The sequence below is a fragment of the Siphateles boraxobius genome, unplaced genomic scaffold, assembly GCF_051911475.1.
Source record: "Siphateles boraxobius isolate OS27281-9 unplaced genomic scaffold, OSU_SipBor_1 8, whole genome shotgun sequence".
NCBI lineage: Eukaryota > Metazoa > Chordata > Actinopteri > Cypriniformes > Leuciscidae > Siphateles > Siphateles boraxobius.
This window is the reverse complement of record NW_027509208.1, coordinates 13793953-13809669: the sequence shown is the minus strand read 5'-3', so window position 1 is coordinate 13809669 and position 15717 is coordinate 13793953. Positions and strand designations below refer to the sequence as shown.

Below are 15717 nucleotides of genomic sequence, written 5' to 3'. Positions count from 1 at the left end.
CTCCAGTCTTCAGTGTCACATGATCCTTCAGAAATTATTCTAATATGCTGCTTAAAATGTTTGGAAACATTATACATTATAAATGTGTTTACTGTCCCTTTTGAACATTTTAATGCATCCTTGCAAAATAAAAGTAGGATTTCTTTCAAAATGAAATAAAATCTTACTGACTCCAAACTTTTAAATAGTAGTGTATAACATTAGTATGATCATCATATAATGAGATATGTTCATCCTTAGGAAACAAATTTTACATAATATCCAAATAGTTCTGGAAAGCTATTAAGAATAGCCTACATGTTTTCCAAAATGTTCACTTAAAAGAAGGTGCAATCATAAACTTAACTGATATTTTAAATTGCATACTGTTCATTTAAAAATCTTGGGAGCACGGTTCTCTATATTTCACGGTGTAAATCTCTGGTTGCTCAGATGAATATGAGAAATGCTCAGCATTCGTACAGCACTGCTCCCTCTCTTAAACTCACCCCTGGGGCTTTTATATGTTTAGAGATAACTGAGTGAGAATGCAACCAACACCCAAGAGCTGCTCCTGTGGTTTCCTGCCTGCCAGTCAGCAGCTGAAACAGGAAGCAGTGAGTCAGCATTCCTCTCACGAAAAGCACTCTATGGCTCGGAATTCCAAACACGCTGCAGAAGTTTTTCCCAGCATTCATGCAAAATCAAAGGTGGCCAATTAAGCAAAATATTTCTGTGAACTGCATGCTGAAACCTTTTGAGTAATGCTCTCAAGCTGTGTTAATGATGCAGGACAAACTTCCGCAACCTTACTTGATATCTGTTCATATATTTAGTAGTGTTGCTTTGATGGAATGATCATATTTAACAGGGGCTGATCAATGAACTGCCTCTTCAGTTACGAGGCTATGTTGACTATAACAGAGGTAATGAATCATTATCCAGAGCGTATAACCTGTCATACTTTTTTTCATTATCTAGCTTTTCACTGCAATATTAGATGGATGTATCATTAGATTTGTGAAATGCATATGCATATATGAGTGTTTTATATATATATATATATATATATATATATATATATATATATATATATATATATATATATATATAAATAAGACAAATTAGAGGATTAGACTTGAAATCAGCAAGCTCTCCGTGTTGGCCAGCCCTCACTAAGCAGTGTGATTTATGTATGGACCAATTATTCTAATTATTCTCATCATCACAAATTGCTTGTCTGCAAAAACGTCAACCCATTATAAAGATTACAGAAGGTTTTCTCTGAAAAATATACAATGAGCACCTCTTCGATTTAAACATCCAGTTTGGCCATGTTCCAACAGCTAGGCTGCAAAAAATCTCTTTATGGTTCCAATTACTTACATTATCTCCTGGCAGGAGCAAACTGTCTGATATTGAATCTTTAAGTCCCCAGAAAAGAAAAAAAAGCCTATAAATATTATACAACTGTAAAATCCATTTGATTATCAGTGTCATATGCACTTTTAGCCAGGATCAGTTACAAATGATTTAATTTGCAACACAGCTTTCTGTGTGCTGAACCATTCACTCTGCTTTGTGAACGTTTTGATAATGTAGAACTAAAAATGTATTTAAAAAGTTTGAAGGAGGGTGATTATATTTAAATGTTTAAAGGAGGGTGACTATATGTAACTTAAACTAAAACCATACAAATTTAAGGTATACAATTAGTTTTGTTGAAAATTAACAAAATTGGAATAATGAGTCAATAAAACTTTAAAAATGACAAAAACCTGACAAAATTACTTAAAATTTAACAAAAGTAAAGTCAAATTATTTAAAAATATGATAAAGAATAGTCATTGGACTCCTATTGGATTTTGGGTGTTTTTGAAGTCTGAGTTAGAAAAGATATAATAACCTCAGTCAGAAAATGCTTAGTTCCAGCTTTTTGATGGCTGGCCTGGAAATGATGAGTTATAAATGAAGTTGATGCACCTACACATTTCCTCTTTCAATCTGTCTCAGATATTTCCACCAGGGGGTATTCAAGCACAAGAATGATTTTGTGTTAGCCTGCTTGTAGCATTGAACATCTGTTGACTGTAGCCTCTGATAATGTGCCAGATCACATTATTTGACGACATCATTTTTACATCTCTGGTCAAACGCTGCACTTTTCTTTTGAAACTTGCAGTGACAGTGAGCCTCAATATCTCTTAATTGGATACTGACACACACTGTCTGAGGCAAAACTAACAGTCAGCTCTGCAATTGTCTACTTCATTACTATCTATATAGGTATATATATAGGTATAGCTATATAGGGTCTATATCTATATAACAATATTCTCATGTACCCCATGGCATGTAGCCTACTGTGTAACGTGTTCTCTATGAAATTTCACACTCTCATACAATTTACTTCAAGACAAACAATGTAAATTCTGTCATCGTTTTTACACCCTCATGTCGTTCCGAATCCATGAGATATTCTTGATTCTGTAGAAGAATTATTTTAGGCGAAGGTGAATTTGAGACTAAAGCTTTCAAGCTTAAAAAAAAAATCAATAGCTCCATAAAAGTCTTCTGAAGCCATAAGATAGTTTTATTTGAAGAACTAAGCAATATTTTGGTTTTTATAATAATTTATAAACTGTTATTCAATGAAAAGTCAGTCAGTTCACTAGTGTAATAGCGTACGCTTCTGTTGTTGTACGTCATACGCATCACGCACATGACCAGCGTCAGCCAATAGTGAGCCTACGTGTGACTGACTAGAGGCCCAAAGAGAAGGAAATGAATAGTTGAAATAAAGTCGTTATTTATGTTTGTTTTTGCGCACAAAAAGTATTCTCGTATTCTAGTATTCTCACAAACATTCTAACTAACCCCCTGAGGTCACGTGGACTACTTTGATGATGTCTTTATTGCCTTTCTGAACAAGGACAGTATACCGTACATAGATTTTCAATGAAGGGACAGAAAACTCTCGGACTAAATCTAAAATATCTTAAACTGTGTTCCGAAGATGAACGGAGGTCTTACGGGCTTGGAACGACATGAGGGTGAGTCATTAATGACATCATTTTCATTTTTGGGTGAACTAACCCTTTAACTTATGAAGTGGAGGCAAGGGTCAAGATTTCATCTTCAGTTTGTCACACAAATGTATCATACTTTAGAAGACTTACAACGCATCATGGACCAACTTTATGACACATTTTCATATTTTTTGAAGCTTGGAAGTTGGAACGCTCCAGTCCTCATTAATCATAACTGTATTGAAACAACATAATCGTCATACGATTTTGGAACTACTTAGGGTAAGTATAACATTTTCATTTTTAGGTGAACTATCCCTATTATCTCTGTATCAAACACGTGCAGCTCAAGGCTTGTGGTCTGACTGTGAACTTGAGTCAACATTTTGCTCCACAATTCTGTTCTGATAAAGTTCATTTCAGGGCCTCTGACTTCCCTGCAGTCATTCTGCCTTACAAACAGAAATAGGCTTGTGTCATGTCTCTATATACTGTAACATTGTCTAAATTACTAACATGCAGGGTAGTCGAGGCCATTGAAAACAACAAAAGAAAAAGATACAGGCAGACAGGTTTTACCCAAATGAACAGGGACTGTACTGTAGCAGCAACACCCAAAAGGGTCTTTTGTAACATGCGCTTGAGTAACCTCTGTCCTTAGGTTGACTTTACTGTGCTTCGTTTCATTTATCGAAGACTAAAATATTCTCCTCACAGTCACTCCCTCCTTCCTATACTCAGTGGAAAGAGAGTGTTATGAATACAAAGCAACAAGGAAGTAAGGAGGAATAAAATCTGATTTATTGTCCCATTCTAAAAATGCATCCAGGTGGGTATTCTCCTCTTACCTACAAGAAACCTGACTAAACTGAACAAACTGCCTTTGTTTCATGACAGTGCCTTGCAAAAGTACCCATTTTAAAAGTAGCTTGTTATTTCCTATATAACACATCTTGCAAATTACCTTCATTATTTTATTGTCATAGAATGTTCTGGTGTGGTTTTCCCCCCAATGTGTAGAACGGTTGCATATTGAAATTGAAACTCAGAAGTTTTTACATGTTTGAATTCAGTCAACATGAAATCAAAAATGACGCAATTTCATTTCTTTGAAATATATTAGATAAGTAAAAAAAAAGATTTTGCGAACAGCTTTTTATGTTGATTTTAAAACTATTATTTAAACAATATTCAGGCATAAATGGTGCTCACGCAGATGATGCAGGTTCAAATCAGGCCTGGAACATGTCCGATTCCCCATCTTTTTTTGTAGTTTCCTTTTGAATAAATTCATTCCTTTCTAATAATATTAATTTTAGTCTAGTACGAATATTACAGAGAAGTTCCTGATTTGTAATTCAATTAAATTGAGAGACTAAATATACACAGCAACACTGCAGATTGCAGAGTCAGGACAGTGGATGACTAATATCAATCTATAGGAGAAACATCCTTGCATAAATATTAATGTTTCTGTGACCTAGAATACTGTCCTTTCTGGTGATGGAATTGACCATGGTCTCTCTCTCCCTCTCACTGAAACAATTAGATAGCTCTAGAGAGCCTGTTGCAGCAAAAATCAATAGCTGTACGTGCTTATTCTTTTATGTTTACCAAACAAATAGAGAAGAATGTTGTGAAGCATTTCTTACACTGTGGGAATTTACTTTCTCAATTCCATTGATTTTGGAAACATTTTCATTTTTAACTAAAACCAACTTGAAATAGCATTTCTACTGCTTTTCATTGATGTACATTCATCTTCAGTTCTACTACAACCCACAGCCTTAAAGCAAATCAGACTGTAAATTACCTTTACATGGCTAGTATAATAATAATTTATAATGGTGAGACCATCATTGCCTTTGCTATTGCCTCTGGTTTAAAGTACAAAGATAATGAATTATTTGTCATAGAGCTATTTCAAGACTAACCTGATTGGAATCTTACTTTATCATGTTATTGAAAAAGCAATTGTTTATTTACTATAATTTGTAGCTCAAATAAACTCCAGTAAACAATGCAGATTTATTATTCTCTCCACAAAGCACTTATCATTTATGAATAAAAGAAAAACAACATACATCGACTGTACTGCTAAAGTATAACAGTCTTTTGTCCTTGATATATTTAGGTTAATTTGTGTACGTAATATGCAATTTGGAAAGTGAAGGCTTGTAAATATGTTAAGAGAGAGACACATCCATTTCAATTCTTAGAGTTCATTACAAATGCAGAATGCCATTCTGTTTTTTTTTAAACCTTTTCATAGAAACTACATGTGTGCGCATTCATAACTGCACAAAGAAAGAATATTGCATTCAACCAAACACACTATGTTAGATTCTACCATTGCACCTATACAGCCATAGATGAACTCAGGATACTGAGTCTTTGGGTCTGTCTGGAATGTTTAGCCTTCATTCTGTTTAAGTGTATATGACATAATTTTTTATAATTCTAGAATAAGATAGAAGGCTAAAACTCATTGCACTCAACCATGTCACTCTCTTAAGTTTAATTTTGTCAGATAGTTGTACTGTGATTTAGCATATTGAACTTTACTGAAGACTTTTGTGAAGGTCAAAGCACCGGAGGCCTCTTACTTTGCATTTTCAGATACTTTACAAGTGTTCGGTGAAGTGCACACAAAGAAACGTATGTAAAAATATGACCTTATGGCCTTATAGGGTACTGTGTTTTGAAAAAGTTTCCGTATTGATTTTCACTGATTTTCACAAAAGATTCTCATGGAGGAAAACCAAAAATACCTCATCCATGTCAATGCATGGATACGGCTTTGCAATGAATGAGGGATCTCATTGAGAAATGTAACTACACTGGTATCTCCACTTTGTCTTGGTGCGCGCGCATTCATAAATGAATGTATCTGCGGTCTCTCTGGCTCGTGTTCGCGCGCATCAGCGCTGGAGCTGACCGTGGTGCTGATCGCCTCGCGCTCGAGCTCGCTCAAGATCAACACTGACATGAACGAGCGGTAGATCTGAACACCTCCGAACCTCAGATTGAACTGGACGCTTCCTCACAGTTTCGGAGGAATCGAGCATGAATTTGAAGTAATACGGAATTATTTTGGAAGTCGATGGAAAGTGAGCATTATACCTGCAGCTGACATGGACGTTCCGGCACGTGTTTTAATAGGATTTGCGAACATGATGTCCATCCTGAGATTTTTACTGTACTTTATTTAAGATGTGTTTATTTGGATGAATAGATAATCATTTATAATGTTGCTATAATCAAAGCTGTTTAGAAGCAAAAGAAGATAACTACATTCATTTGGATTCTTTGACATTTGTGGAGACATGGCTCGCATTCTTGTCCTTATTAACTCATTCGGACTGTTGCTCTTCGGTAGTGAAATGTTTCTGGTGGGAGCAAGTAAGTTTATTCTTACTATGAAACATTTGTCTGATAATCAGTGTTCTGTCTTGTATCGAATGGGTACAAGTGTGCTTCTTCAAATAAGATTAACTGAACCATTTCTGGCTTGCTTGGATCCTGTGCTTGTGCGTCTTTGAGCAAAATCCATGAAATAAGTTACATTAATTGTTAAAATTTAAACTTATTTATGATCTCCTGTATTTTGCATCCTTTTAATGTGGCGTAGACAAATACAAATGTTAACATGCTGACCAAATTGTGCTTTGGTTAAGATATTAATAGACTAAAACCAGTTTGAATTCTCAGCATATTCCTGCCAAGTAGTTACAGTAAGATGAGTGGTTATGCTATTTATTACAAAGAAATGTAAAAGATTAGTTTGATTATATCAAGAGATTATATGCCCCATATAATTCTGGTCAGGATAAACATAAAAATCAACCACTGAGCTGCAGTTGTGTTCTGTGACACTATTGCATTGGTTAAATTAAAGATTAATTAAAAACAAGTTCATAGTGTATTACAGAAAATTAACTAACACCTACTTTGATTTGCTTTGAGGACAGTGTTATAATATCACTGTTAACATGCATTTTGGCAAATGCTTTAATCCAAAGCGACTTACATTGCATTCAGTATACATTTTAGAAGTTCATGTATTCCCTGGGAATCGAAGCCATGAATTTGGAGTTGCTAGCACCTTTACTGTTTGAGCTACACAAAAGCTTAAATATTGTAAAATCCTGCCATATTTTTTACAAAATAGCTTTTCTTGTATTCCTTTAGAATTGTTGTTGAATTTTCATGCATGCAATTGAAGGCATGGAAGCATGTCAGGAACATATTTTCCGGTATTTTTCTAATCCTTTCCCTTTTTTCCTCATTGAGTCATCTGGGATTTTGTGGTAGCTTTGATAAGGCAGCAGTTGGTGCTTCTGTTCTCACAAGCACAGTGTTTCTGTCTGAAATATGAACATTTCCAGTGCTGAAAGTTGCTCCTTTGAAACCAGGACGCCTCTCCTTTTGCAAAATAGATTACACCTGTCAGAGAAAACATAACCGGATAGTGCAATATTCATTCTCAACAACTCCATATTAAAAGTAATAATTTACAAGTGCATATAACACTAAATAACCATTACACTCATGCATTTAACATAAGCACAGAGTCTCAACACAAAAGCATTCAACCTGTTATGTCCAATGCGAATACAGCACAATAGATGTACTGTACTTGATTCAGTTTAAAGAGAGGTATATAATGTCATCCAGAGCACTGCACTGCTCAAAATACTACAGCAAATTCACTTTCGGTTAAAGTCACGTTCGATCAAGACTAAATTTGATGCTGGTAAAATAGAAAGATGTACTCTATATGATAAAATTCATGTGAAACGCAGACTTGAAACGCAATGACCACCATTAGACAAACTGAAACAGCAACTGTGAGCCAGACAGAACAGACCTGATGCTATTTTGTCTGGATGGAAAACCTTTCCATCAGATGTTCAACAAGCATAGATATGGGTGTGGTGTTCATGTGTTCTAATACTTCTGGCCATGTCGTGTAAATCCAGAGCATTTGTGCTGAAATTGGCTGCCCGTTAAAAATTGTCCGACTTCCAACACCTCATCTGGCCCGTGTTGAGGTGACAAGAAAATTGCATCGGCAGGCCAAACCTGGTGGACTGTGGTCACTAATTACATTGACCTTAAACTGCCACACTGTCCAATTCCATCTCTTGCGGACCTAGGGAGGTGAAGTGTTCACGGATCACTGCTAGAGCCTGCAAACCAATCAAATGAGTTTTCATAGCTAGGGACGTCATTGTCAGAAGGAAATGAGGTGGACACTAGTGCATGAGGTGGTACACAGTGATATGGTGGAGCAGGAAGGCATGACTGTGTGATCTCATTAGTATTTGTAGGTATTTGTCCATAAAGTGTAAGTTATGTACAGTTTGATATTTTTGGATAGACACAGAACATGCAATATTAACATATGAACTATTTACACGTTTATAAAACACTTGGTTCATTCGTCAGTGTATAATTATGAAATTAATCAATTGATTTATTATATTTATAATAAATTAGATGATTTATTTTAATTGTTCGTTTTTTGAAAGCTCACAGACAAAAATATACATGAAACATGTTAATGTTACACTGTGAAACCAAGTGCTTTGCCTTGAAATAAGGACATTAAAATGTAATTAAAAAAAAACATGAATAAATCTAATAAAGATTAAAAAATAAATGTAATTTCATTAATAATCATTGACTATCAGAAGATATGAGATATTTACTCCGATGGTTTGTGATTTAGTGGTGGGGATTTTTCATCAATTCTTTTTGTTTCATGATTACGCCAGCATGGCATCCATCTTTAGAAGTACAACGCTGAAACACCACTACTGCATGTTGCACTGAGATGTGCCAGTCTGGGTTTGTTTGGAAGTATTTTTATTAATGAAGCAAATCAGACATAGTAACTGGCAATATACAGTCAATAATGTAAGCTACTCAATAGGCCCTATCATTTTTGGAACGACTCCTTATGAGTGAGTCATTGAATCATTCATTCAACCAAATCTTTCAAACCCACTGATTCATTCATTCAGGAATGAAACGCCTCTATTGTGTGTTGTGTCTCTAAGAGACATGTGGTAGCTCAGCTGACTCTTTGTATGTTTGTGAAAAAAAAGAGAAGTAACTGACTGTCACGAATCGTGTGGCTTTAACATGCAAGGCACTGGAGACTTGATGGAACAATCTTTATTTACTATACAGGAGAATAAAGAAGAATGGAATATGTTAACATTGACGAAACCGAGTGATGAACACAAATAACTCATTAAATACACAGGGAGGGTAATCAACTGAACTAAAACAGGCGCGTGAATCCAATTAACAACCAAGGATCCGAACTAGAGAACACAGCCAGACAAAACTGCCTAAAACTGAAACCGAAACCAAAACTTTTGTGTCTAAAATAAGTATCAAAAAAATTTGTCTAAAATAAGTAAGTTTATCCACCTTATTTTGCAACAACGGAGTAAGATATTTTCTGTAAATGTGCAAGGCCTCCAAATTCATTAGCTGCTATCATCCTAATTTTTAACGTAAGAGTGTGCGGCCAGTTGAAACTTGAATGTACGAGGCTTCTGGTGTCATTTTTGGCTGTAAATAAACTGTTTGTTATGCAGCTTGATATTGCAAACTGATAATTATTGCCAAATTATGTTATTGTATTGTCGTAATTATTAGCAAACTGGTTTGTAGCGCAAATAGTTTTACCATTTAGTGCACTGTGAATTGGAAGTCTCACACATTTACAGAAAATAGCTTACTTTCTGCTTTGCAAAATAAGGTGGAGCTAAATAAGAATAACAAAGTGCAGTACATGGTAAAACTGTTTGCGCTACAAACCAATGTGTTTATCAAGTCAAGTCACCTTCATTTATATAGCGCTTTTAACATTATAGTTTGTTTCAAAGCAGCTTTACTGTGATAATAGGAATTAAAGTAACAGAGATTGTTTTGGCTTTACAGCAGCTCTAGAATAAAGTTGTTGTCTAGCTAAAGTTAGTTTTTATTGATTCACTTCCGTCGCAACGTTCATTAGTTATTAACTTAGGGGCCACTTACACGACACCGTTCTAACAGAAAACCCTTAATGCAATCCGGCTGCTCATTTGCACAAAACAGTGCCCGGTGGCTCGAGAACGCAAACCTTGAAATAGGTTCTATGAAATAGGTTCCTTGAAAAATGTATAATACTGAATTTTTGTATTGTTTCTGCGTAGCCACGTGAACTGGAATTGTCCTGACAACGTTTTATCTGTACAGAGGTAAAGGGAAGGGAAGGAGGCCTTCACACGGGAGAGACAAGTTGACACGTCAGGCCTGCATTGTCGTTTTGTCCAGGCACAGGTCCTTCATCAGATCCGGATACGGCCTGGATCCGGCGGACTGTAGTAAACCTCGGGATAAACAGAGAGACTATAATATTAGCGTAGACGCCATCCTTATTATGATGTAACCAGTACATCAGGAGTTATGGGAAGTGTTCCCGGTTCCGGCTGGCCTAATCTATGCAACCTAACATTGAGTTATAGAAGTCTATTATGTGTATGATAGGTCAAAGAGATGTGTTTTTAGTCTAGTTTTTAACTGACAGAGTGTGTCTGCTTCCCGGACAATGTTAGGAAGACTGTTCCAAAGTTTTGGTGCTAAATAGGAAAAGGATCTACCACCAACAGTCGATTTTGTTATTCTAGGTATTATCAACTGGCCAGAATTTTGAGATCGCAATAGACGTGACGGATTATAATGCGTTAAGAGCTCGCCCAAGTACTGGGGAGTACTTTAGTGCTTTGTAAGTAATACGCAATATTTTATAATTTATATGATGTTTATATAGGAGACAATGCAGTGTTGACAGAACCGGGCTAATATGGTCAATGCACAAATGCGGCTTTACAGATACTAGACACATACTTTCAAATGAAAGATTGGTATCAAAGAGCACACCCAGGTTCCTAACTGACGACGAAGACTTGACAGAGCAGCCATCAAGTGTTAGACAGTATTCTAGTTTTTTGTCCAATAATTAGAATCTATGTTTTTTTCAGAATTAAGTAGTAGGAAATTACTAGTCATTCAGTTTTTTATATCAGCTATGCATTCTGTTAATTCTGTGAATTGGAAAGTTTTATCAGGGTGTGTAGAAATATAGAGCTGAGTATCATCAGCATAACAGTTAAAACTAATGCTATGCTTCCTAATGATATCTCCTAAGGGTAGATGTAGAGAGTGAACAGCAACGGTGCTAGTACTGAGCCTTGTGGTACGCCATATTGAACTTTTGATCGATAAGACATCTCTTCATTTAGCCTACTGCTACAAACTGATAATGGTCAGATAACTTTGATTTAAACCATGCCAATGCAATTCCACTAACACCAACATAATTTTATTATGTTGTCTATTCATAATTTTATAACATAAGTCTATTTAAAAGAATGTTGTGGTCGATGGTATCAAATGCAGCACTAAGACGAGTAACAATAATAGAGAGATACAATCACGATCGGATGATAAGAGCAAATAATTTGTTACTCTAATGCAAGCTGTCTCAGTACTATGGTACGGTCTAAATCCTGACTGGAAATCCTCGCAGATCTAAAAATAAACATAGTTGTGAGGATACTGCCTTTTCTAGTATCTTTGACAGAAATGGTAGATTCGAGATGTGCCTGTAATTGACTAATTCTGTAGGATCAAGTTGCGTTTTTTTAACAGACGGTTTAAAGTTTTTGGTACGTTTCTTAATGAAAAAGATGAATTAATGATATTAAGAAGAGGATATATGATCTCTGGAAGTATCTCTTTCAATAGCTGAGTCAGTATAAGGTATACATGTTGTTGATTTAGATGATTTAATGAGTTTAGAAAATTCTTCCTCTCCTATAGCAAGGAATGAATCAAATTTTTCCTCAGGGAGACTACAATGCACTGCCTGGTGCGATAGTGTAGTAGACAGTTGCATAGTTATAATTTTCTCCCTGATATTATCAATCTTGTAAGTAGAAGTTCATAAAGTTATTACTGCTGTGCTTTGAAAAATATGGGGTTGAAGCTTTATTATTTTTAGTTAATTTAGCAACTGTTTCAAATAAAAACCTAGGGTTTTGTTTATTTTCTTCTAATACGGTTGAAAAATAAGAAGATCTAGCAGCTTTTGCACGTATGATTACACCAGAAGCGGAAATAATAATCCTTTCCATTATAATAAGACGACACGTTTTATTCATATCAGATACACCTTGTGTAAGTAGCTTTACATTTTAACCTATTCTTCTCCCAGTTGACCGGCCACTTACTTTCATGTATTTCGTGAGAAGTGGAGGTGTAAATCCAACAGATCCGATTCTCTGAACTGTGGCACAAACTAACATGGCGCAGCCCATCGTGCATACAGCTAAAATAAGAATCGTTATAAAAGTGTTTGAACAACAAAACACATCCACTTGCACATATTTGACAATCAGTGTTTCATGCTATAGCTAATAAATTGTGAATATTTTGAATAAAAAAGGGAAAAAGCAAATCATCATTCATTCAGCGCTGTTTTGTGGTTGCGCTATGTCACGTGACAAGCAATGACGCGTCACCATGAAAACATTAAAGTTACAGGTTCTAAATAACAGTCGCCTTGAAAAACTCACGCTGGGGGATCAGTTAGAATATTTTAAATTTACGTGTGAAAGGGTTAGGCTTCTCTGTACGCAATCGTGCTCTCTTTCCATGAAATGCGAAAAAAACTCTTTCTTCCAGTTGTGCTCCATTTTTCTGTCTGCTATCTTAAGGGCCTGAGTGTGCTCATTGTACCACTGCGTTGGACTATTTTCTTTAATCTTCTTTAAGCGCAAAGGAGCAATTGTGTCTGAAGTGCTGAAAAAGAGAGTCAAAAGTTTCTGTCACAATATTGAGTTCTTCTAAGCTACATGGGATGCTGAGGAGATGAAACTGATCAGGAAGATTATTAATAAAGCAATCTTTAGTGGCAGAAGTAATAGGTCTAACATATTTGTAACACGGAGTCGACTTTGCAGCCTTGGCTAAATGAAGTATACACAAGATTTCCGTTACACGAGAGTAGATGTTAAAACTTCATGCTGATTTGTACTCGGCTTTCGCCAAGATAATCACCAACTAAGACGTAGCTTTACAGTAACCTATGCTTCTCCATCCATTTACGCTTCTTTCCATCTAGTGACGTGAATCTTCTGTCTGGTGTTAATACAGTGTATTGCGCGTCAGCACACACAACGGCTGCAACCACAGTGCGGTCCCCCATAACAACCCTCTGGATTGAGCGGAGTAGGGAACATCTCTAGGGTCTTCAAGTGGGCACCTTCCGTCCTCAGTGTTTCGTCGACTAGCCCACGACACCTCAAGAGGGCTCGACAGTGACTCTGGCGTCCCAGAGTCACCCCCCTCCGTCCCCCACTCAACTCAGCCCAGCTTACTGACCTCTACTTCCCTCTTGCTGCTGAGACCTAACCACAATCTCACAATCTCTCCGCAACCCAACCATACTCGCCAACCCGTTTGACTAAGGCTGTCGAGCCCCACTGGTGCGTTAATATGCAGTTTCAGTGGCAACGGTTCCGTATGGCATACCACCTACCACAAAACACAATATCTGCCCAACCACCCGTCATTCACGCAATATACACAGGAACGTAATGACTGTAAATACTATACAACCTATACAAATAAACCAACAGTTGCTGCTGAGACCTAACCACAATCTCACCGCAACCCAACCATACGCGCCAACCCGTTTGACTAAGGCTGTCGAGCCCCACTGGTGCGTTAATATGCAGTTTCAGTGGCAACGGTTCCGTATGGCATACCACCTACCACAAAACACAATATCTGCCCAACCACCCGTCATTCACGCAATATATACAGGAACGTAATGACTGTAAATACTATACAACCTATACAAATAAACCAACAGTTGCTGCTGAGACCTAACCACAATCTCACAATCTCTCCGCAACCCAACCATACGCGCCAACCCGTTTGACTAAGGCTGTCGAGCCCCACTGGTGCGTTAATATGCAGTTTCAGTGGCAACGGTTCCGTATGGCATACCACCTACCGCAAAACACAATATCTGCCCAACCACCCGTCATTCACGCAATATACACAGGAACGTAATGACTGTAAATACTATACAACCTATACAAATAAACCAACAGACATTTCAAGTTTTCAAGAATTCTACGAAACCGTAGCATGGCGGCCTGTACACAGCCAGCTAGAATCTTTCCGTCTCAACCACAGCCAGTTGCTGCTCCTTTCTGCTGCTTCAGATAAGTTCTTTACTGTACGACGCAACTCTTGGCCACTGAATCCGACGTCTCTGAGGAACCGGGTTGTAGAGTGTGCCACAAAACCACGACAACCCACTTCCACTGGATAAACCTGGACTCTCCATCCTCGCTGTTCTGCTTCAGTGGCCAGATGAGCATACCGCAGTTTCTTCCTCTCATATGCCTCATCTACCGCATCCTCCCATGGCACTGTTAACTCTATCAGTTGAACAATGCGTGCTGATCCAGACCACAAAACAATATCTGGCCGTAGGTTAGTGGTGGCAATCTCAGGTGGAAAAATAAGCCGTTGATCAAGATCAACCAGCATCTTCCAGTCCCTAGCAGCTTCCAGTTGTCCTGGGCGAGAATTGGTGTTAGCACCTTTTCTTGGTGGTTGCTCGCCTGGGCGGAGGAATATTGTCTTCTGCGTGTAATGTTTTGCTAGAACAGGCGGCAATTTATTGGTCATACTACGCTTGCCTTCCAATGCTAAAGCCAAACATCGCAATACTTGGTCATGGCGCCAAGTAAACCGACCCTGGCTAAGAGCCACCTTACATCCTGTCAAAATGTGCCTTAATGTGGCAGGTGATGAACACAAAGGACAAGATGGATCCTCTCCTACCCAGAGGTTTAGGTTCTGCGGTGATGGGAGAACATCATATGTTGCCCTAATAAGGAAACTGATCCTACTCTCTTCCATTGACCAAAGGTCTTGCCAGCCCATTTTGCGTTGTTCCACACTCTCCCATCTCATCCACTCTCCCTGCTTGGCCTGGGAAATGGCCTTTATACATCTCATCCTCTCCTCCTGCTTTCGCACCTCGTTGACTACCAGCTTCCTCCTTTGGGCTGGGCCTGCCTTGTGCCATTTAGGAGGAACTAAACTGAGCCCAAAACCCCCTCTTCCATGCTGTACCTGTCCCACGATATCCCCAATTTGAAGGTCAGCCTTTGCCTCTACTACAGATTTCTTTGCTGATCACTTTCTACCAGTTTTTACCACAGGGGCTGTCTCCCTTACGCATTTGTCACGTGACTCTGCTAAAGTCATTTCCAGTCTGACCTTGGCACACTTAAACTCCTCGGTTAAAGCAGAGACTGGCAGCTGCAATACTCCTTTACTATAAAGTCCCACTCTGCTGAGGCAGCGTGGAACTCCCAACCATTTCCTGATGTATGAACTTATTAACGCTTCCAGCTTATCCACTGTTGTCAAAGAAACCTCATACACAGTCAGTGGCCACAGCAACCTTGGCAGTAGACCAAACTGAAAGCACCAGAGTTTCAGTTTGCCTGGTAGAGCACAGCTGTTTATGCTCTTCAACCCTTCCACTGCTTGTCGTCTAACTTCTCCCACTCGAACTGTGTCCTTTAGATCCCCATCGTACCATCTCCCTAGACTCTTC

The 15717-nt window shown here is 37.8% G+C and overlaps 1 protein-coding gene across 2 annotated transcripts in view; it reads left to right on the top strand.

Moving 5' to 3' along the window:
* Positions 1-3101: 3101 nt before the first annotated feature.
* fndc4a (fibronectin type III domain containing 4a) overlaps positions 3102-15717 on the top strand; it is a 57011-nt gene continuing 44395 nt past the window's right edge. Inside the window, exon 1 of one of the 2 annotated variants that reach the window (XM_077219700.1) lies at positions 3102-3290. Coding sequence is in view for 1 of the 2 variants with exons in the window: in XM_077219699.1 (XP_077075814.1) it covers positions 6335-6410 (76 nt within the window). In the remaining variant the exon portion in view is untranslated. Of the gene's footprint in view, positions 3291-5922; positions 6411-15717 lie in introns of those variants that run through there. The other variant, XM_077219699.1, reaches the window with a different exon arrangement.